The sequence below is a fragment of the Psilocybe cubensis genome, chromosome 1 (genome assembly GCF_017499595.1).
Source record: "Psilocybe cubensis strain MGC-MH-2018 chromosome 1, whole genome shotgun sequence".
Classification (NCBI taxonomy): domain Eukaryota; kingdom Fungi; phylum Basidiomycota; class Agaricomycetes; order Agaricales; family Agrocybaceae; genus Psilocybe; species Psilocybe cubensis.
The window spans coordinates 3,323,356-3,344,262 of NC_062999.1; the positions used below are offsets into that span (position 1 = coordinate 3,323,356).

The window sequence follows — 20,907 nt, forward strand, 5'->3', positions numbered from 1 at the left end:
ATGATTTACCAATGTCATGTTCTCCGCGAATTCATTCATCAAAAAAATGTAAACTTTGTTTGCTTCATCTAATTTCATGAAAAGAGTTGTGCAAGTTGCATAGAAAACATGCCGCGATCGCATATTGATGACCATCGAGTATAACAACGCTCACATTGCGACCATGCAGACAGTCAACGATAGCATTAATTTGAAAGAAATGGCAAAAAAAGTTTCGCGGAAGTCTACTTACTCGGCGGAAAGCACAACGATTCACACCGCCTTCAATTATATCTTCGGACCATTTATTTTCAAGTTTAACTGATCATATCCTATCTTTAATCCATCACCACGAAGCGAGTTGTCTCTCATATTGCTCTCACTTGTATCTCTTCCAATTACACCACACTTGGAGTAACGCCTAACATAAACGAGTTAATAAGGGCCCAATATCATCGGCATGCTTTTACAATTAGAAAGTGGTCGACCCTGTGTTGATTCTGTTTAGTCTTTCGAACAACCTGTGGAGTAGGGACAAGTTTTGTCCCGACATGCTTTTCGGGTTTATTTCAGGTGATCCTGACGGCGATGTCATATTGGTTTCTATATTGCTAATAGCGGCAATGAAGGACGCGGAGGCGCAATGAATTGAATGAAGGGAGGTATTTACGCCAAGCTATATGTTGCACAATCGGCCCGCAACAAGGGACGCAATCTCAAATACCCCACTCTGTATCCTGATTCCTACAGCCATCTCCCCTAATTCCCATTGACCAACATTTACCAAGGTCTCAAAGAGTCAAACGAAATCTTGGGCCACAATCAAATAAACTGTTTGACCCACAATAGTCTTTTCGAGTCTCCTGTACGGCGTCCTTCGGAGGCTGGACCTCTCTCGTTGCATTTCAATTGGAGCCCACACCTCGAGGCTTGAAGATTCGCGTTATCAAGCTCTTTCGAGTTCCGCTACATACTTTGTTTCTGGGTGGAACGTGACGGTGATTTCATCACAAGGATCCCCATTGATATACTTCAGACTTGGGCACATCATTAACATCAAATACTCCGGACATACGCCAGCCTACACCAGCCTGTATCAGGACCTATATCATATTCGTAGCAACCATGTCCTTTGCTGACGGACTGCCCTTAAAGAGCACTGCTCAGGCAGCGAGTGTTCAGGACGCCATGAAGACTGCGGCACAAAAATTCATAGGTGCAGTGGAAGACGAGTGGCAATTGTACAGGTATGTTTCTTCTCTTGCGTGTCAGTTCTTCAGACTTAAATTCTTCACTAGTGATTGCGCCAAAGACTATACCATTGGTGCCCCAATTGGGTTTGGTGCCTCTTCCATTGTCTACGCTGCAACCTATCATCCTTCTCCCAAACCATCACCCAACGTTCCAAAAAACAAAGCAGCAAAGGGGATTCCATGCGCTCTGAAGGTATTAGACTTGGATTCTTTGCCGCCAAGATCATTGCAACTTTTGCAAAGAGAGACCACTCTTATGTCCCTTTCAAAACATCCCAATGTTTTGAGAGTCCGTGGTTCATGGATGGATGGCCATAAACTTTACATTGCCTTGCGTCTCATGAACAAAGGGAGTGCAGCCGACGTAATGCGTTATGGTTGGCCTGGAGGCATGGAAGAAGACGTCGTGCGATGTATCCTGGCACAAGCATTGAAGGGATTAAAGTATGTCATTTCCTTTTACTAAGGTTGCGACTTTCTAACAATTTGACACAGTTATCTTCACATAAACGGGTTTATTCATAGGGACGTAAAGGCGGCGAACCTTCTGATTGACGATGATGGCACTGTTCTTTTGGGGGACTTGGGTGTGGCGGCAGACCTCTCCGAGGATACTTCACGAAGTAGCAATCCTGCATCAAGACCCTATTCGGTGACCGCAACGGCAGCACTTCCACAAGCGAGATCAGTATCCGCCACTTCCAATGGAAAACGCGGTGTCCTGTTTGACGGGACGCCACCTGTGCTCCAAAGGCCCACCATCGGCAAACGAAAGTCATTTGTTGGAACGGTGAGTATCGTAATTTCTTCTGACGCCCTATCTCAGTTTTCTTCCTCTTAAGCCGTGTTGGATGGCACCCGAACTTATTCAAGGAAAACAATATGATTCTGCTGCTGACATTTGGAGTTTTGGTATCACGGCGCTGGAACTTACACAAGGACGCCCACCTCGGTCAAGGGAATCACCACAACGAGTCTTGCTAAAGACGTAAATACGTTAATTGCCATTTTATGATAACTTCTGACATATTTTCCTAGTATTCAAGAAGATTCCCCAACTCTGGACCGTGAAGGAGGTGTGTACAAATATTCTCGCGCCTTCAAGGAGGTTGTGGACAGTTGCCTTGTTAAAGATCCTTCCAAACGGTAAGCTTTCACCCGGTGGAGATTTCTTGTACGTATCTAAAATACTATTAGTCCGACTGCAGAGGAGCTACTACAGACCCCTTTTTTCAAGGCCGCAAAAAAGCAAACATACCTGATTAATACAATTCTAAGTAAAGGCAACACGCTCCTGATGTCAATAACTGGACGCTGACTGGCTTTACAGAAGACTTGCCTCCCCTGGCACAGCGGCAGGAACGTCGTGCCGCGCCACCTGTACTTTCTGCTAGTTCGATCGCTTCCTGGGATTTTGCAACGACACTCAATTCTCCGACGACCAGTGTCTACAGGAGGCATGCATTGGAAGACCTTGCTGTAAGCGAAGATGGTGTAATAAATGACGATCGTATATCGTCCAGACATCAAAGCAGGCTCGTCTCATGGGGCACGAATAACGAAGTTCCAGTCACAGTCAATCAAAATGAACCCATCGCAGAATCAGCATTTGTCCCTTCTTCTTCTCCGAGTACCTCCACGTCCAGTGTGCAAAGTTCGGATTTGGAACCGAGTCCCTCTTCAACACCCCCGAGTTCTTCTGCGCCTTCGTCTTATACAAGTCCGTCCGAGATTGAACACAGATTACAAGCAGCCTCTGCCGCAGAGAACAACAACAGTCCGCTTACCTCCATAAACGAATATAACCGCGAACCTACGCTTGTTGGCCTAAATTCTGTGCTACCCAAATCTACATCAACTCCTCAAGACAAGGTTTCCAATAACAAATATTCCGGATCGCCAGGACCGAATCTCTGGAACAGATGGAAGAATAACACTAAAGGTTCTCCGTCGCGCACCGATCTATCCGATGGTGACCTTACTCCCCGCAAAGAGAAAGAAAAGGGTAAGGGGATGTTTTCAAATGCTGGCAGAAGTATACTGTCGCGAGCGTCGAGTCGATCTCTTACGTCTGGTTCGTCTTTCCTTTGTTTCAGTTTAGTTGATAACTTAACGTACAGTAATCTAGGGTTGAAGGGAGACAAATAATAGCCTAATGTCATTCTTCAAAGTGAATTTCCTAACGTAACCTTCTGCCAATTCTGATTCCTATGCGTACGATATATCATAGTTGTCTATCCTGCCTTTGTATATTAGTGTAACGACTTGCACATCGTAGTTTTGGCTTGTATAAATATGGCTAATTGTTATTTACGCTGTATATATTCACCATAGTAATTACACAGAAAATACGACCTTTTTGGGGGCTTTCAAAGACCTTCTGGTTCTACAGGACACTGCAAAAACCTGAGAGAGACAAGGCCACCCCGCATTCAAATCAAATGACGCGTTTAGAGACTGATTACTAGGTCACGCGTGTACGATAATTGATCACTTTCAACAGGCTTGAAGCTGCACTTGTTACTTTGACCATTTACAAGCAATTCTTCAATTAAAACACGCCTTCTTTGTCAACCATGAACGCGATGGAAACCGACGAAGTCTCCGTGGTTCTACCACCCACAACGACTTCTGGCTTGGCTCTTTCATTGTAAGGACGATCAGTAATCAACGTGAACTCAACATGTGCTTAGTCTCTAGATTAGACATCCTCTACCGATATTGAATATATCAGAACATTTGACGAGGCTGAAGCTCCAACAGAACAGGCCAGATCCGTTTGGTATGTCGAACAACTCGAGAATGAGCAACTATTTGACCATCATGTAGTATTAGGCGCCCTGCTTGGCACGCAGAATGGACGTGAGGTTGAAATCGTGAACACTTTCGAACTTGCAGTTGTCGGCGATGATATAAGCCTGGTTGACCATGAATTTCTTGTCTCGAGACGCGACCAATGTATGCAATATATGGAGGATCGCTGCAAAACTAACTGATACATTGCGGTTTAGACAAACAGGTGTTTCCATCACTCGAGTTTATAGGATGGTACACAGTAACAACGAAGCCAACAATGCAGCATATCGCTCTGCATGACCAGGTGAGTAGATCAAACTGAAGTTGATTCGCATTTTTTGATACCAGACCCAGTTCACGACATACTGCTCGACGCCTCTCTTATTGATATTGCAACCCAGCCTTGTATTAACCTCTAACAGTGGCGACGCGCATGCTCAGACTCTCCCTCTCAAGGCATACGAACCAACTATCGAACTTCGGGATCGTAAATCCCGTTCAGTGTATATCGAAGTACCGTATAATGTTGAGACCGGAGAAGCCGAGCGCATCGCAGTGGATTGGACAGCTAGAGGTGGAGGAAGTGGTACAAGTCGTAAGTCAAGTGTGTTTCCACATCCGCTGTCTATGGGTCTAAATCTTTCTAGTGGAATCGCATTTGCAGACCCAAAGGTCTGCCGTGAAAATGTTACACGAGCGAATTTTGATTCTCATTAAATATCTAACGGATGTCATTGGAGGCGAGTGTCGTGGTAATATCCTGCCTCTGTTTTCTGAATGTTACACTTAGGTCAAGCACGCCCCGATCAGAGTATCTTGAGGTCTTTGTCTGCCCTTCTTGCTTCATTACCAGCAACGGAAAACAAGCATTTCCGAGAAGAGTTCGACACCGTGAGTATCTTGCTTATTGTGCACTACATGATTCGAACACTCAGCTATACATGCAGGAGTATGAAGATGTTCAATTGACTGCTTTCCTTGCCTCTTTGACGAAGTCTACAAATATTCTCAATGATGTAAGAATTTTCCTTCTGTTGCCTTTATACCTAATTCTTACTTATTTTCAACGTAGCTTGTTGATAAACACCTAGTGCTGACTGCTGGTAAAGATGAAAGAGGGGGGCCTCGAAGGAGAATAGGAAGACAAGGTGCTCCGGGTGATTGGGATCGCTTCCATTGACCAGTCTGTGTAATAATCATTTGGCTCGTGTATTGTCGTTTTTTATTAAAAACGATTCTTTGACTAGTACCATCATTTAGCTCTATGATTTTCTCGTCAAATGCCCCCAATCACCATTATGCAGTTTACTAACAATTTCTCCCACCGTCAAATGTCTCCAAGTCTGCTGTAAACCCCGCAAAAAATCGATCAAAACGGTAGGCCGGTCGTCCTCGTGGGGCATGAACGGCTGATAAATTCGTGCTGTATCAACAGAGAGATGTATTAAAACCTTGGTTTGGGATGCGGCAGCCGCCAGTATGATGGTTTTTACGACTGGGTCGCCTCCAAAGGTTCCAGCACCCCACAGCGGGGAAATCACATCTTTTACGCCGAGTTGAGAAAGGGCCGAGAGTCCTGTAAAAGCTTTGTGCAAATCTCGGAAGAAATACTTTGGGTCAATGTCTGGAATCGTATTTGAGGTTACGGCGTCAACTTCAGAAGCATCTAGAAATAGGAAAGTGTGATTTCGCATAGTATGTTTGCCTAGAAACTGGGCATCTCTTCCTTGTCCTCTCCAATGATATAATGGGACGTGCCCCTGAACCACAATAGCGGCATGGGGCAATACGGGAGGTGCAACAAAAAGAGCTCCCATGGGAAGTAGTGGAGGGCAAGCACCCGTTACCAGCTCTTCCTGAGTACAGGAGGCGCCAAACCCAGGTGAAGAGTTGGATGCAATAAGAGTGCATGGAACTGATTCATGAGGAAAGGCCACTGATTGACTTGAAGTAGGCTCGATGATCAGACAATCAAAAAGTGGGGATGATTGATCTGTCGTCCAAAACGAAAAACTGTCTGTATGAGGTAAAATTTCATAGTATCGATAGGTTATATGATCATTCGACTCAATTGGATAAGTAAAGTAATCGAAGAGCGCTGCAAGATAGCCATATACTGCTTGAGGCATAGGTGGTTGTGCCGTGTACCAAGAGGAAAAGGTACAGCCCCAATCGTTACCTTTGGGTGGGGAAAGGGTGGTGAGAATCTGATGAGACAGTAAAGATCGTATATGACGCGTCGACAGGTCAAGGAGTGCATTATGCCGATTGAGATATGCTATTCGGTGTGTTGGAAACAACGATGGAAGTTCCAGCGCTGCGTCAAGAATGTTGTTCAAAACCTGAGATGCCAGGAAGGAATTTGGATCAGGGTATTGGCGACAGATAAATTGATGCAGAAATTCTGTATCGAGATGACCGTTCATATGAAGAGAGTACGAAAGATCTTGTATTAGATCTGGGAGTGCATGTATGCCTCGCGATAGTGATGACTTGATACGAAAAGAATCAATGGCAGAAAAAATAACACCCCATGTTGAGGGTTCATCGGCATCGCATAGTCCCAAAGGGTCTAGAGAAATATTGGAAGGGTCGGAAGGCAGGACGTAATACAGACTCGAGTCCATGTGAGAACAATAATACTTTACCACGCTATATTCAATTTCAAGTTAATTTCAACGCGAAAGAACCTGCCCTAAATCTCGTTACGCGAGGAGCGTCAATTTGTGTTGTTCTGTTCTCTTGCACTAACCATCCCTCAATACCCGTCTTTACTAAATCATGTCTGGTTTCGACGCAAATCGCGTATACTCTGTTTCCGTTCATGATCTCCCCGCTGCCACAACTCCCGATACGCCGTCAGAAACTGAAAAATTACTCGTCGACTTTATTCTCTCATTTCGGGTTGGAGGAGAATTCGTTTATCGGTACGTTAATATCTCGCGTTATGTAGGGGACCCTTATATAAATCACTTTATACAGCGATCTTTTACGTGGAAACATCCTTTTAAAGCAGCATTTGCTTGAAGTTGATTTACGACACGTGGGTCTCTACAATGATGAGCTCGCGCACGCAATCCAAGACAAGCCAGCCGACGTTTTGCCATTGGTACGGTCTTTATTATGTGAAGTATTAGGTTAACTAACACCCATTGTGAAGTTTGAGAATGCGGCCACCAAAGTGGCACGTAACATCCTATACCCTTTGGCAGGAAACTCCGAGGAGCGAACAGAAGCGGCTGCTGAAGCTATCCCCAAAATTCAAATCACAATTAAATCTGGCCTCAATCTTCTTCAAGTACGTGAGCTAACAGCAAATACCATAAACAAGTTGGTTCGTATTCCGGGAATCGTTATTTCAGCTTCTGTCCTGTCGTCACGAGCAACCAAGCTTCACCTTCAATGCCGTGCATGCCATTCAACGAAAATTATATACCCTCAAGGTGGCCTAGGAGGAATGGGAGGCGGTTCGGAAAAAGGTCTTCCTCGTGTTTGTGATGCTCCAGAACCACCTGGTCAGAAAAAGGACTGTCCCCTCGACCCATATCTTATTATCCATTCCAAGTCAACCTTTGCCGATCAACAAACTTTGAAACTTCAGGAAGCACCTGATATGGTGCCCGTTGGAGAGCTTCCGCGCCATATGCTCCTTAGTGCAGACCGTCACTTAACAGGCAAAGTAGTCCCAGGTTCACGGGTTATCGCATCTGGTATCTACTCACAATTTCAGTCTTCCAAAAACGTCAGGACTATGTTTTTCTTTCCTGTTCATGTCTCTAAATCCAGTCTTATTACAGAAAAGTGCAGGCACTGCGGCTTTACGACAGCCATACCTTCGTCTCGTTCACCTCGAGTTGATGGCACCTGGGGGTTCAGGAGGTTCAAATCCATTTGGTGCACAATTTACACCTCAACAAGAAGAGGAATTCCAAGAGATGGCAAGGAGTGAAAATTTCTACGAACGTTTTGCGAAGAGTGTTGCTCCCAGTATTTTTGGCAGCCTTGGTATGATTCAAAGCTAATGCCGTATTGTACGTGCGCTCACATCATGTATAAGATATCAAGAAGGCTATAGCATGTCTACTTTTCGGAGGATCGAAAAAAGTTCTCCCAGATGGGATGCGCCTTCGCGGCGATATCAACGTCCTGCTTCTAGGCGATCCTGGTACCGCGAAAAGTCAGTTGCTCAAGTTTGTTGAAAAGGTTTGTCTTTCGAGTCTTCTTAAATACGTAAATTACATCTCTTTTCAGGTTGCTCCCATTGCGGTGTATACTTCAGGGAAAGGATCCAGCGCTGCTGGTTTGACGGCATCCGTACAGAGGGACTCAGTATCTGTGAGTCTCTAAAATTTGGTTGTTTTTCCCGCCTGACATCTAGGTTGCAGCGTGAATTTTACCTTGAAGGAGGTGCAATGGTTCTAGCGGATACTGGAGTGGTTTGCATAGACGAATTCGACAAGATGCGTGACGAAGATCGAGTAGCCATCCACGAAGCCATGGAACAACAAACAATTTCAATTGCCAAAGCCGGCATCACGACGGTGCTCAACTCTCGAACCAGTGTTTTGGCTGCGGCCAATCCTGTATTTGGACGTTACGACGAAGGAAGGAGCCCAGGAGAAGTGCGTGGGTCTATGTTCTCTTCTTCGTAGTCTAATTTCGTTTTTTTTTTGGCTTAGAACATCGACTTCCAAACCACCATATTGTCGCGTTTCGACATGATCTTTATTGTTCGGGACGAGCATAACGAATCAAGAGATAAGGTAAGTACCTGCTTCACTGCGGTTTGTTATACCTGCTTAACCTGGGTTTCCAGATGATCGCGAAACACGTCATGAACATTCATATGAATCGGCCTAACGTGAATGGCGACGAGAATGGCGATGCAGTGGGCGAAATCGATCTGGACAAAATGAAGGCATACATTGCGTATTGCAAGAGGTGAGTAGATATCTAATTCTTTTAAATTAAATCCAGGCTAAAAAGTTCAACAGCAAATGTGCCCCGCGTCTATCTGCTAATGCTCAAGAGATGTTGAGCAGTCATTTCGTAAATCTTCGAAAAGAGGTGCAACAAGTGGAGCAGGACAATGATGAGCGCAGTTCCATTCCTATTACGATACGGTTAGCAAATTGGATTATATTTTTTACTACATTCACTTTCTGATGCCAAATAAACAGTCAACTGGAGGCGATCATTCGAATTTCCGAATCATTAGCCAAGATGACCTTGACACCAGTTGTCCAGAACCACCATGTGGAAGAAGCCATCCGACTCTTCAAATATTCTACGATGGATGCTGTCTCCGCCGGCTCTGTTGATGGTATGTCTCGCGGGGCACTGAATGAGGAAATGACACGGATAGAAAAGGAACTGCGACGACGACTACCTGTTGGATGGAGTACTAGTTACCAGAGTCTTGTTCGTGAATTTGTGACACAGCAGGGCTACTCCAGTCATGCTCTTGAGAGGACGCTTTTCATTTTGGAGAAGCGCGAAATCATTCGGTTTAGCGGCCAGGTATTTAAGATTATGTTTACGCTATGCAGTTACTGATGAATGCTTTGTAGAAAAAAGTGGTCCATAGAATCGGTGTTTAATTAGGGAGGGATCTGTGTATTTTCCTATTGTCGACGTTATCTTTTTGTGTATTGTATTTAATGTACTGTGTAAAACATAATGGAGTTGTTGGAACGAAATGAATGTTAAAACTTCATAACTTGATAAAAGTATCAATACTTGTAATATCATGTTGCTGACCCGAGAGTGTAGCGAGTTTTTTTCATTACCTTCCGACCCAATGCGTAACTTTTAAAATACGAACAATCATCGCCCGCCTAGCTCAATCGGATAGAGCGTCAGACTTTTAAGAAGTCCGGGTGATCGGTTCCTTGTGATCTGAAGGCTGCGAGTTCGACCCTCGCGGTGGGCTACTGTTTACTTTTGTCTCCATTTTTCAGACTTTTGCCCAAAGAAAATAGGATTGGATGGATCGTGTTCACTGGTATAAGTTCACTGGTATAAGATTATACTCACTGATGATGCTAGCTGGCGTCAACTTTGCAACAATTCAAAGTGGGCTGACAAAAGCAAAAATACACAATAGCCCACCGCGAGGGTCGAACTCGCAGCCTTCAGATAATCCAAGGGATTATGCAACCCGCCTAAGAGTCTGACGCTCTATCCGATTGAGCTAGGCGGGCCATGACATGGTTTCCACTGTTAGGCGTTCTAACCACGCGGTACCCTTCGTCAGCGATTTAACGAAGTACGAAGCGCCCGGCTGCGCACTGCCATGCGGCTGGATATGCAAGGCGATACATGTGTCATTCATATTTGTCAAGAAACGGTGCCGGGACCGCTGACGTTGTCTAGTTGAGCGCTGGTTGTCCTCCGACGAAGTAGGAATGCAGCGTCGGCAAGGATGCGCAGCTGATACAGATCCTCAGAGACGAAACAGACGTTCGCTCGGCGTGGTCGGTATGCACAGTCAGTGGGACGCAGCAGAGTGAATTATGCAAAGACATATGTTGTGTCGACGTCCAAGTTCATGTTTTCAGCAACGCCAGCGCTGTTTCGTTTCAGCAAAGATCAAAAGCCAGTGGACAAGTCCTGGAGGACATGCAGTGGCAGCATGGGTGATGATCTATAAGTATTTGGCAGGACGGCGTATCACGGCCGTGTGATTGTGACAAGAGGTCGGCTGGATGGGGCTATTACGTAACTGCTGCGCAGTTGTATATGGAGGACGACTATAGGTCATTCAGCCTTTTCTTCCCAACCACCATCTTCACTCAGTTCTCCCCTGCGCAGCAAGCCGTCAACAATGTCTGAAGCACAGTCGTATGCGCAAGCCTTTGACGCATACAACAATGAGTTCGTCAAACAGCAAGGCCTCGAGTTTCTCTCGTTCCTCTCGCCTTCAGACGTCGTTGCTCCTCATCCGGATCTCTTCGAGTCTGATATCGACTCAAACTTGGCTGCTTTTCCCGATCAGCTCCAGCTTTTGACTGTAGACTCAAACGACGCCTTTAGTTTCTTCAGGTCTGAAAAGCCGCAGTGGCAGGGACCCCTTTCTACTATTACTGTCTCTTCCTACGACTCTTTGTCCTCCCACTCCGAGTCTTTCTACAACGAGCCAATCCAATCTTTCGCTCCTACAGTGGCGAATAGTCAGCTTTTCGACTTTGACTTGGACATGGATTTCAACAGAGTTCGTGTCGGTGGCTCCGAATATTCTGCTGCGTCTTTGAATATCATGGAAGATGACAACGACCCCACATCGTTTGGCGCCCTGCCTCCCACACCCCCCCGCAGCCCCCCAGTTTCAATGAATACTTCCAAGGCTTTCGACAAGTCTTACCCACCCCGCACAAGCTTCTCGGACTACGGTCCTCCCAGGCGCGGTTCCACCACTTCATCAGACTACTACTCTCACTCCGGGTACAGCCCTTCCCACGGACATCCTACCGTTTCTCCTTTACATATCTCCACCCAACTTCCCACTATGGCAACGGTTACACCTCAACCGGTTGATGAGTACAAGGGTGACCCACGCAAGAAATATCGTTGTCCATCATGTCCCAGAGGTAAGTACTGATCATTCCAATTCCTTTCATCAATGCTCATGCCATCTGTAGCTTTTGCAAGGGCATACAATTTAAAGACTCACATGGCAACCCATGATCCAAACAGGTTGAAACCCCACGTCTGCCCTCAGCGCTCATGCGGGCGCTCCTTCAGCCGGAAACATGATCTCGGTCGCCACCTCATCAGTATCCACCGCGATGAGTCTGTCAGTGCCTCTCTCCTTCCTGCTGGGTCTAAGAAGGCCATTGGCGTTGAAAGTGGCACTCGCAGCTGGTGCGAATCTTGCGGCAAGAGTTGGGTTGGCAGGTCTGCTGAGTGCGACTGCGCCGATATCAAGTAAATGAATCCCAGCTTTATTTAGATTATTCTTCCCTTGTGTACGTGTCACGACATTCTTCCACCTTGGACATTCACTCACTTCTAAACGATAGGCACTCGCTTGCAGCCCTCCGTTACGCTCGTCGGTGGATTTATTGTATGACTTTTTGCGTATGTCGCATCAAGTCGGCCGTCCCGTCCTGCGTCATTCGTTGTGTCATGTTTCGTACCGTCCAGTAAAAGTTACTCGACCCAGCGACGAACATGATCTCGATATGAATTTTCTTTTATATTTGCATTTTGACCAATCTATCTGCAAACGTTCATTTACTTGACTTGTTGACTGGTTTTTTTTGCTCCTCATTTCTTTCCTTTCCTCTTCACCTCTTTGTTACATAATATAGTGTGGACATTGCTTCGTATACGCCTTGCCTCCTTTTTGTCTCTATCTTTCTCACAAATCTCTTTACATCTTTCATATATACAACCTAGTGTCCTCTCGTTCTTCTAACGTCAAATCGAAATACAAAATGTTTAACTTGTCGTGTCTAAATCATCGGGAAGAATTTTGAATTAAATGCGAATCAAAGAAATAGATATATCTAATTGGTTATAATACATGGAGGTCCATTAATACTCTTAACTGCGCACTATGAGCATTACTATGGCGTAAACGTTAGCGACCAACACGATACACCAGATAACGTATGCGAGGGCAGTCATAAAGCGCCCGTTACTAAAGTCCAGATACTCAATGGGAACCACCTGCTCGACTGTTGCTGGCTCTATCTTGATAGATTCAATCGCTTCTATTTCAATTTTAGAAACGGTTTCGTTGTGTTCGTCGTCCTGCGCTGGCTCATCTTGCCCCTGGTACAGGCACACATCTGATCTGACCAGTTCTGGTGGGGTCGTGCGTACTTGCATAACCACCTTGCTTGAGGTCAAATAGATCAACGGGAATGCTACGAATGGCAGGACCACAGAGAGCACGACTTGCGAGGCGACTAGAAGAGTACTTAGCCCATCGCGCCCAACTGAAATCGCGACGATTACAGATGGCACCAAGCTAATGCACCGTGTGATAAATCTGCGGAAAAAGGGCTACGAAAAAATAAAGAAAGAAAAGGTCAACAAACCGGGTAAATACGAGTTTCCTATAACCCGATGGGAGAATGACGACCGGTGTAACACTTACCGAGACTTTCCATTCGATAAACCCTTCGGAGACTATTTGGCCGGCTAAAGTGACTGTAATACTCGATGTCTGACCCGCGCATACCAAGGCAAGAGCGAATACGACCGCGCCACCTATATACCTCTATTATAAATACACTGCAACTTTTGCACAAAAAAGGATTTGGGACTGACCGTCTCCAATACGCTCTTGAATCAACTGGTACGCTTCAAATAGTCCTGCTGGGGTGTTGTGATTTTGGCCGTTACCTTTGTAAAAAACGGCGGCGGCTAAAATCAAGATACTAGTGGAGTATGTTGATGGTGAACTGGCGTGAAATGTGTTAGAAAGAGATAAAAAACTGACGCAGAGTTTATAGGGACAGCCAGTGTGAGCAGACTAGTGACAACATCCGCGATCCCGTGCCCAAGGTGTTGCCTAATAAATAGAAGTGGATTATTTTCTCGCTCCCCGTATTTGCTGCGATAGTCTATATTTGAAGCTACTCTCTCCGCGCGGGTAATCCGGAACAACGACGATACGAATTGTCGGATATTCGACCTCCTCGACATCTGGTGGCCGGAATTGGAGGGTAGTTGCCCATCTACTGGTGCATCGGATACACGGTCCTGCGTGGCCAAAGAAGATCCTAGAAATAGAGCATGAGGCATGACGGTTGCGCCAAGTATCCCAACAGCTGGATTGACAATCCATGGTCAGAGTAGTTGCGATAAGGGTAAAGGATACACATACCAGCATATACCGCGTCAGGTTCCGATTGAAATAGACCCTTGTTGGGAATGTAGCCCATAAATACATCTGACCAGTCAGGACTTGCTTTCACAAGGAGTACTACGAAGCACGCAAAGACAGCTAGTACCTGTGTATACAGCGCTGAGGATCAATTAGAAAACTCCGAGTTTTTATGATTGCTCACCAGACCGATTATAGTGTATTCAAACAAACGAACTGGGCGACCTTGACTTCGCGAAGGGTCGGCGAAAAACAGAAATATCAGCACGTCGGCCGCTGTAATGACCACTCCGCCCCAAAGAGGGAGCTTGGGGAACAGTAAACACAATCCAATTGCAGAGCCCAGCAATTCCGCGAGGTCGGTCGATATAATGGCGATCTCTGACAGAACATAAAGCGGGTAGAGAACCAATCTCCGAACCAGTCGCGGATGCCGGGAATTATTGTGAAGTAGGAGCCTACAATGGCTAGCAAGATCTGCACACGGATAAGGTTATCGTTATGAAGTATGAGAATCGGCAATTGATGATTACCTAGTCCTGTTACACAACCTAATTTGCACGCCAGTGTCTGCAATATGAACCAGTATTAACGATCTTACAGATAGAATACGGACTAAATGATGTCACCCACCTGCAGAACTATAGCACCTAGACCAGCAACCAGGATGACAAAAAGCATCGGTCTATAGCCAAAGTTGGATCCAGCTTGAAGGTCAACACTCCAGTTTCCTCTGTCAAGCACTTAGCGATGCACGCACTGCACGACTGTTACAACGGCTTACGGGTCAAAATAAGCAACGGAACATATAATGCCAACGCCGACATGGCGTTTAATGTGATGCCCTAGTGTGCGAGCGCCTTGGACAAGCCTGCTCCTCGCGGTGGAGGACTGGGAGCGGGGAGGGCTGACTTGGCACTGCAACGGTGACATACCATCGAGGGGGGGAAGATTGGAGCGATGAGGAGGTAACGAGGGCTCATAATGAAGCGCGTCAAACCAGTACAGCGGATAGAAAGGCAGGTGTGAACAGAAATATTGCTTCCCGTGCGAAATTGTGTTTGGCGCATCTGTTTTAAATTATACCACTGTTGTGGTCGAGACAGAAAAGGATTAGACACGCATTTTTGATCGCAACCTCTCCTTTGGCTACTACTTTCATCTAATGGATATAAATGACCTCCACCCTCCAGATGACTACAGCCATCGTTTTTTTATATGGCACGAGTGGATACAGGTTGGCTTTACTGGCCTCTTTCCCTGCCAATAATAACATGTATTGTAGGCTCAAGGCCCTCTGACCACAGAGAATGTTCTGGTGTACTTTGCTACGTCTATGTTCTATGACAAACAGAGCAATAATCAGGTTCTGCGCATGCAGACCCAGCATTCCAATGCTACGCCAATGACGGCAGCAGAAGAAGCAAATGAACTCAAGTAGGTTGATTTGTGCACTCATGGCACACCGCGTTTATAGGCTGCCCAGGCGGTTTGTCGGTATCGAATTTGCCGTCGTTCATGCAGAGGCTCCCACTTTTTTCATCATTCAAAAGCGTGAACGATTGTCTCCTGATGAAGGTATCCTTTACACCCCTTTGCAAGGATTTGGCGATCTCATGGGAACATCCACAGTGCGGCCCTTGGCAGCTTACTTTATTATGAACAATCGTATCTACCAGTCCCCGGACATCTACACCGTTCTTTCAAACCGTCTGGTGAGCTTTTTCCCATATATGTCCACCACCTGCACGTTGCTGATTGGACCTTTGAGCTTACATCTTTATCTGCTCTCCAATCTTCTCTCGATGTATTGCGTAGACACCGGCCCGACTACACTCCCCGCACAGGTTTTGTTTGGCCTATCAGCGTCTCGGATTCCTCTGCCTTGGACGCAAGTAAGAAACGAGATATCGAAGCAAACCCTACAGAAGGCCAAGGTGAAACCGATGTGGAACATGAAAGACGATCAAACACTCCCAAAAGGCAGCAAAACAACATGCTGTTGAGGCATGCAATGGCCACCACAGCATCACACTCCAAGTTGTCGTTCGTGGCGTCCAAATTTGCTGAAAACATTGAAAGCATGAGCGCTGAAACGCCAGTTACAACTACAATGCGGTCTTCCGCTACACCTGCGCCTTCTACTCAGGAAACAGCACAAAAAACGTCTGGTAGCCAGCCGTCAGACGTTGCCAGAGTAGGGGTGGTTAAGAAAAAGAAGAAACGTTTGTCGCACCCAAGACCGATTACACACTATTACTTTACTGACATTTCATGAACTTAGGAATATCATTGGCGCCGCCACCTGCCCCGAGCTAATGCATTCCCACTTTGATACAGAGATCTCGACAAAAAAGGTTGGACTGAATGCCCGCCCACATGTTCGTCTAAAATGCGGGCCCGGGGTGCGACTTCGTCTGTTGAACTATACGCGTGTTTGCTTAATATTTTCGTCGCGGGTGGTTATTCTGTAATTCATGTGGGTGACGTTAACCGTCTATGGGAATGGATGGTGATAGGCTATTCAAAGTGGATAGTCCGGGCTTAGGCAGCATCGGTTACATTTTATGGCATATCTGAATGCCCAGATGAGTGGTACCAGTAGAGTGTTCCCAATAAATATACCCTACCTACAATATCAAAAGAAAGATAGTTATGGTTATCTCGCCCCAGCACCAGTGAGTTTCCCTGTCAGCCAACCTAACGGTGTTTTTATATTGCCTCCTCGTGGTCCCAGGCCCCCTCCACCCAGAGACAAAGGGTTGGAAGACGCGAAAGAGTCCTTCCTTGCTCGAGCTGCTTCTTGAACTGGAAATTAACGTCAGCGGAAAGTGTCTGGTGAGCTTACCCTTGGCTGGGCAGGGGAATACCTTCCCGCCAGGGTGAGAAGGTAGCACAGTATGTACGTACCAGCCTGATCAATCTCCTCTACATTTGTCTCCAAGACAAGGCCTCCTTGTATAATTTCCGCTAAAATGTGATGAACCTTTTTTTGTTCTTGTGATCAACTCTCCTTGTATGTGAAGGTTCTAACATCAATGACATACCTCGTCAAAGTGAAAGACCAAGTCCAGTTCGCATACATTTTCGAATGCTCGGTCAAGAGATTCCACAAATACCTTTGCAATAAATTTCGTTCGACTGTCCAAAATGCGTTTATGTTCATACTTACCTGTATCAAATCCAAGATGCCCAGTTCGCTCTCTGCACCATCAACTACAAAGACAAAGTAGAGTGTTGCATAGCTGCGGTATACGACTCTCCACCGCTCATCAGCGTCGCCCTTGAACCCCAAGAAATCTTCGAGTTCTGGTGCATCAAGAAAGTTACAGAGCCCTGCAGGTCTTGTGCTAACCAACGAGAATATCTTCTGTACGACAGATTGCGTAGTTTGGTGGAGTGGTGTATAGAATTTGGCAAGTCGTGAAACTCCAGATGTGTTAACTACGATTCAAAACCGATACGTGGATAAGTATCTCGGGAGTGTCAAGGAAGAAGTAGCCCACTCAACATATCAAGACTGCGTGAATCATCGTAAGCAGGAATTGGATGCAACCAAATTCTGAAGGTTTATAATATAAGATTGCGGAAGAGGGCACAGTGGCGTTTCGTGATAAAGATTGTAAGAGATTGCTGAATGGTCGACTTGTATTGACAGGTGAGACTATGCAACTCTCAGGACATATTAGACCTTAACGAGTGGAAAATTATAGACAAAAAATTAGCTTCATGGCGGGCATTGGCGGCATCATTGAACATCATTGACATCTATTTGGCAAGTATGATGATGATGGATGTAGCTATAGTCGACCAATGCTAAGTACGCTATTCGGACATAAATTACAATGTAAAAACTGAAATGCAGAGCAAACAATTTTAAGACTCGTCTCGTGGAAGTTTGAAGTCTGGCTTTAGTCTTCCAGCGAGATTACTGAAAGGTCCAGATAAACCTTCCTGGCTTTTGAAGCTTTCGAGGAGATTCTTAATCATTTTATAGTCTGCAGGCTGCTCAGTGTCCGAGTCTTCGTTCACTTCCAACGCCTCTTTCAATTCAGCTTCCATGGCAGCGTCGATATCAAAATCGTCGTCTTCATCTAGATTCATAGCTGAAGATTCGCTGGCCTGATCCTTTCCTTTGCCTTTATCATTACCGACTTTCTCTTCAGATTTCTTAGAAGGCTTTCGTGACTGCGCCAAAGCTTCGTCTAACGCATTCATGATAGCCTCAAACGAATCCAATTCAGGATTGACGTTGGGTCTTGGGCCTGATTCTGGCACACGAGGTGTATGCTTTTTCTCAGAAGCTTCACTGGTCATTGGTGGCTTCCTTGTGGGAGCTGGAGTTTTCATAGCGCTGGAAGGAAGGAATACTACAAAAGAGGTCAGGCAACTTATTATTCAATATGTTGGTTAGAAACATACCACCCCTATTTTTGCGATCCTGGACTATTTCTGACCATTGCTCTTCAGTAATCCCGAGAGCCTGCCGCGAAAATTCAAGAAATTCTTCTTCTTCTTGCTCCATATCTATCTCGATTTCCCCGACAACTTGTGGGCGGTCCTCTTCGGATTCGTCATCCTCGTCATTTGCCTCCTGATCCGTCTCGTCATCTGAATCAACACCATCGTATTTGTCTCTTGGTATGATTGGAGGTCTAACGGTCTTGGGCTTGGGTAGATCTTCCGATTTGGCTTCAGAAACGGGTTCTTCGGAAGGTTTGTTATCAGGTAATACGCGCTGCGAATTGCTGTGATAGCTGGCGGGCATTCTTCCATAATCAGATGCATCCAAGCCGGGTACAAGTTTGTCCATAGCAGCTTGCCTCTCAGCTGACCTTGTTTCTGCGGATCTGAACTTCGAGTCTAAGTCCAATTCGGATTCAGATTCAGAAGTGTCCGGATCGTCACTGAGGAGATCGTCTGAAAGGTCCTCGCTATACCGAAAGTCAGTGAAAGTGATGATGTTACAAGAATGGGCAAAATTTACTCATTGAATAAGGCTCCTTCGACGTCTCCTTCACCTTCAATAAAGTCTTCAACTTTGGATGCCAAATCCTTCAGCTGTTTTGCTTGTTGTGAAGCTAGACGGTCCTCGGCTGATTCTTCCCCGTCCACTTCCATAGCGCTCGAGTCGCTTGGTACTTTTACTTTTGTTTTGTTATGCGCCTCCTCCAGCATCTCCTCAAATTGCTGGGCATCCACGTTGAGCCATTCATCCGAATCTTCGTTTTGGTTTGACCTATCCGGCAGATTCTTATGCTGGAGCGCCTCGTCTACCTGAGATGCAAACGATTGGCGAGTAGCGTCGCTGTAATCTTCATTAGCATGATGCAAATGATTGAAATTTAGTGACATTACTGACTCAACACGTCGAACCTCAACATACGTAGCTGCAGCTTTATTTTCCAATGAGTTCCATAATTGTGATCCTTGTATTTCCCCTTTGAAGTAATTTGCAGACTTCAGATTTTCAATATATTTCTGGTACTCCGGGTTGCGCCTCAAAGCTTCCTTGGTAGCTTCTACCTAAAAGATATTATCACATATTAGTACAGATATATTTCCTGAAATACATGAAGAATTTACAGCAGAACTGGCAGATTCCGAAGATATACGGCTTGCCGTGCGTCCCTTACTTTCTTGATAAAGCATTTCAAAGCCGACAGCCTGGTAAATGACAGAATGAATATGATAATAATGGGGAAAAACCTGTGCATACAATTTTCATTCCCACTTCACGCCATCGCCATTCGTCGGTACCATCTTGTTCCTTTAAATGTCCAAAGATCTTTGGCGGAAAAAATTTTTGTCCCACGAGTTGGGCATAAGCAGTCCGAGTCATTTTAACAGAAGTAAGAACGGACGGATTGGGCGGGAAACGAGACATCCGATGAGCTGCCTGTGAATTGTTCTAGTCAGAAAGTCAACCCCAGCGTTGTTAAGACCAGTACTCACACGTAATTGTATCGAGTCTCGCGTATAGAAAGTTTCCACTGCTCGTTGAATAAGTGATGGATTGACGATCAAACACTTCGCAATGTCTACCGGAAGGTAGGCCTTCGCGACGTGGAGATGTGCCTTTGCCGCATCTGGATAACTACACGTACAATTGTTCAGTGATGTTGCAATATGCCGGTCTTCATTAGACTGACCCCGATATTCTTTCCCAAACAGTTTTCTCTACTGCAGGGGGGGCAAGAGTTTCGATAGACGCGTCTCGGACAAGTTTGATAGCATCTTCAGTAGCGAGATACTCGTCGTCATCCTTTTCCACATCTTCGTTATCACTATCCGCTGAGCCGGGCAATTTGCGACGATGCCTTTTTCTAGAGGGCGGAGATATGTGTGAGAGAGGTATGAGATGCAAACGGGAGTTGTAGATCCAGACCTATGGAATGTTGTGAATAATTCAAACCTTGACCCGAAAAAGTGGGAAGAGGGCGCACCCTGTTCTCAGAGTTTGTTGGTTTTACCCACGAAGGTAAAGTATCAGCAGCTTCAATCAAAAGAAACTCCCCATCGGAGTCGTAGACACTGTGAATTTTGTTATGAGATGGACCGACCGTACAAGTCAAGAGGCATACCTGATTACTACGTCCCATTTAGAACTAATCTGTTTCAATAACCATACCGTAAGCCATTCATCGTCCACGCAGTCACCGACACGCATTTTGCTCTCCAAAATCCAACCATTTCCATCTGAGTTTGGTGCAACCTTTACTTCGAATTTATCGCGATGCCAGATAAAACCAGGAAGCAATGACTGAACATAGTCAATAATGCATGCCGCAAAGCTGGAAGCCGAAGTTTTATCGGATAGATTAGAAGGAGGGTAGATAGAAAAATGCAATGTATCCTCAGCGATAGAGTGCGGACGATTGAAGATGTCCATGGCGAAAGAACACCAAGTGCACACTGAAGAGGTTGAAAGATGAAGTTGTTTGATCCCGCGCCCTCATTGGGTTTGCGGAGGATCTACCAAATATGGCGACACATTAGGCTGGCTCTCGGACTCGAACGTCACTGCTCTTTGAGTCCATC

General features: G+C 45.7%; 8 protein-coding genes and 2 non-coding genes across 10 annotated transcripts; 6 read left to right on the plus strand and 4 right to left on the minus strand.

Moving 5' to 3' along the window:
• Positions 1-1,104: 1,104 nt before the first annotated feature.
• Positions 1,105-3,642, plus strand: JR316_0001147 (Serine/threonine-protein kinase fray2; the record flags this gene model as incomplete). The annotated part of the gene is made up of 7 exons (XM_047886960.1): positions 1,105-1,226; positions 1,278-1,676; positions 1,728-2,022; positions 2,075-2,220; positions 2,271-2,378; positions 2,516-3,237; positions 3,578-3,642. 7 exons carry the CDS (start codon positions 1,105-1,107, stop codon positions 3,640-3,642), a joined length of 1,857 nt encoding a protein of 618 aa, XP_047754706.1.
• Positions 3,643-3,808: 166 nt separating this feature from the next.
• JR316_0001148 (COP9 signalosome complex subunit 6) lies at positions 3,809-5,208 on the plus strand (the record flags this gene model as incomplete). The annotated part of the gene is made up of 9 exons (XM_047886961.1): positions 3,809-3,882; positions 3,938-4,014; positions 4,062-4,190; positions 4,244-4,332; positions 4,383-4,623; positions 4,676-4,768; positions 4,819-4,919; positions 4,976-5,044; positions 5,101-5,208. The coding sequence occupies 9 exons, from the start codon at positions 3,809-3,811 to the stop codon at positions 5,206-5,208; spliced, it is 981 nt and encodes a 326-aa protein (XP_047754707.1).
• Positions 5,209-5,290: 82 nt separating this feature from the next.
• JR316_0001149 (uncharacterized protein) lies at positions 5,291-5,845 on the minus strand (the record flags this gene model as incomplete). The annotated part of the gene is made up of 1 exon (XM_047886962.1): positions 5,291-5,845. The coding sequence occupies one exon, from the start codon at positions 5,843-5,845 to the stop codon at positions 5,291-5,293; it is 555 nt and encodes a 184-aa protein (XP_047754708.1).
• A 964-nt stretch (positions 5,846-6,809) lies between these two features.
• JR316_0001150 (DNA replication licensing factor mcm5) lies at positions 6,810-9,628 on the plus strand (the record flags this gene model as incomplete). The annotated part of the gene is made up of 12 exons (XM_047886963.1): positions 6,810-6,955; positions 7,011-7,137; positions 7,189-7,781; positions 7,831-8,033; positions 8,086-8,231; positions 8,280-8,363; positions 8,414-8,650; positions 8,708-8,791; positions 8,845-8,969; positions 9,023-9,151; positions 9,209-9,548; positions 9,599-9,628. 12 exons carry the CDS (start codon positions 6,810-6,812, stop codon positions 9,626-9,628), a joined length of 2,244 nt encoding a protein of 747 aa, XP_047754709.1.
• Positions 9,629-9,859: 231 nt separating this feature from the next.
• Positions 9,860-9,960, plus strand: JR316_0001151. Its single transcript has one exon. It is a non-coding gene; the product is annotated as a tRNA-Lys (tRNA).
• Positions 9,961-10,132: 172 nt separating this feature from the next.
• Positions 10,133-10,231, minus strand: JR316_0001152. The gene has a single exon. It is a non-coding gene; the product is annotated as a tRNA-Lys (tRNA).
• A 623-nt stretch (positions 10,232-10,854) lies between these two features.
• JR316_0001153 (uncharacterized protein) lies at positions 10,855-11,958 on the plus strand (the record flags this gene model as incomplete). Its single annotated transcript, XM_047886964.1, has 2 exons — positions 10,855-11,617; positions 11,669-11,958. 2 exons carry the CDS (start codon positions 10,855-10,857, stop codon positions 11,956-11,958), a joined length of 1,053 nt encoding a protein of 350 aa, XP_047754710.1.
• A 617-nt stretch (positions 11,959-12,575) lies between these two features.
• Positions 12,576-14,799, minus strand: JR316_0001154 (Iron transporter SMF3; the record flags this gene model as incomplete). Its single annotated transcript, XM_047886965.1, has 9 exons — positions 12,576-13,040; positions 13,135-13,247; positions 13,308-13,417; positions 13,480-13,810; positions 13,867-13,993; positions 14,051-14,343; positions 14,400-14,436; positions 14,500-14,599; positions 14,651-14,799. 9 exons carry the CDS (start codon positions 14,797-14,799, stop codon positions 12,576-12,578), a joined length of 1,725 nt encoding a protein of 574 aa, XP_047754711.1.
• Positions 14,800-15,031: 232 nt separating this feature from the next.
• Positions 15,032-16,144, plus strand: JR316_0001155 (Mediator of RNA polymerase II transcription subunit 6; the record flags this gene model as incomplete). The annotated part of the gene is made up of 4 exons (XM_047886966.1): positions 15,032-15,103; positions 15,152-15,303; positions 15,344-15,581; positions 15,638-16,144. The coding sequence occupies 4 exons, from the start codon at positions 15,032-15,034 to the stop codon at positions 16,142-16,144; spliced, it is 969 nt and encodes a 322-aa protein (XP_047754712.1).
• A 1,598-nt stretch (positions 16,145-17,742) lies between these two features.
• JR316_0001156 (Protein ecdysoneless-like protein) lies at positions 17,743-20,758 on the minus strand (the record flags this gene model as incomplete). The annotated part of the gene is made up of 10 exons (XM_047886967.1): positions 17,743-18,236; positions 18,289-18,800; positions 18,854-19,174; positions 19,229-19,392; positions 19,453-19,533; positions 19,586-19,765; positions 19,822-19,963; positions 20,019-20,254; positions 20,313-20,400; positions 20,451-20,758. The coding sequence occupies 10 exons, from the start codon at positions 20,756-20,758 to the stop codon at positions 17,743-17,745; spliced, it is 2,526 nt and encodes an 841-aa protein (XP_047754713.1).
• Positions 20,759-20,907: the final 149 nt, after the last annotated feature.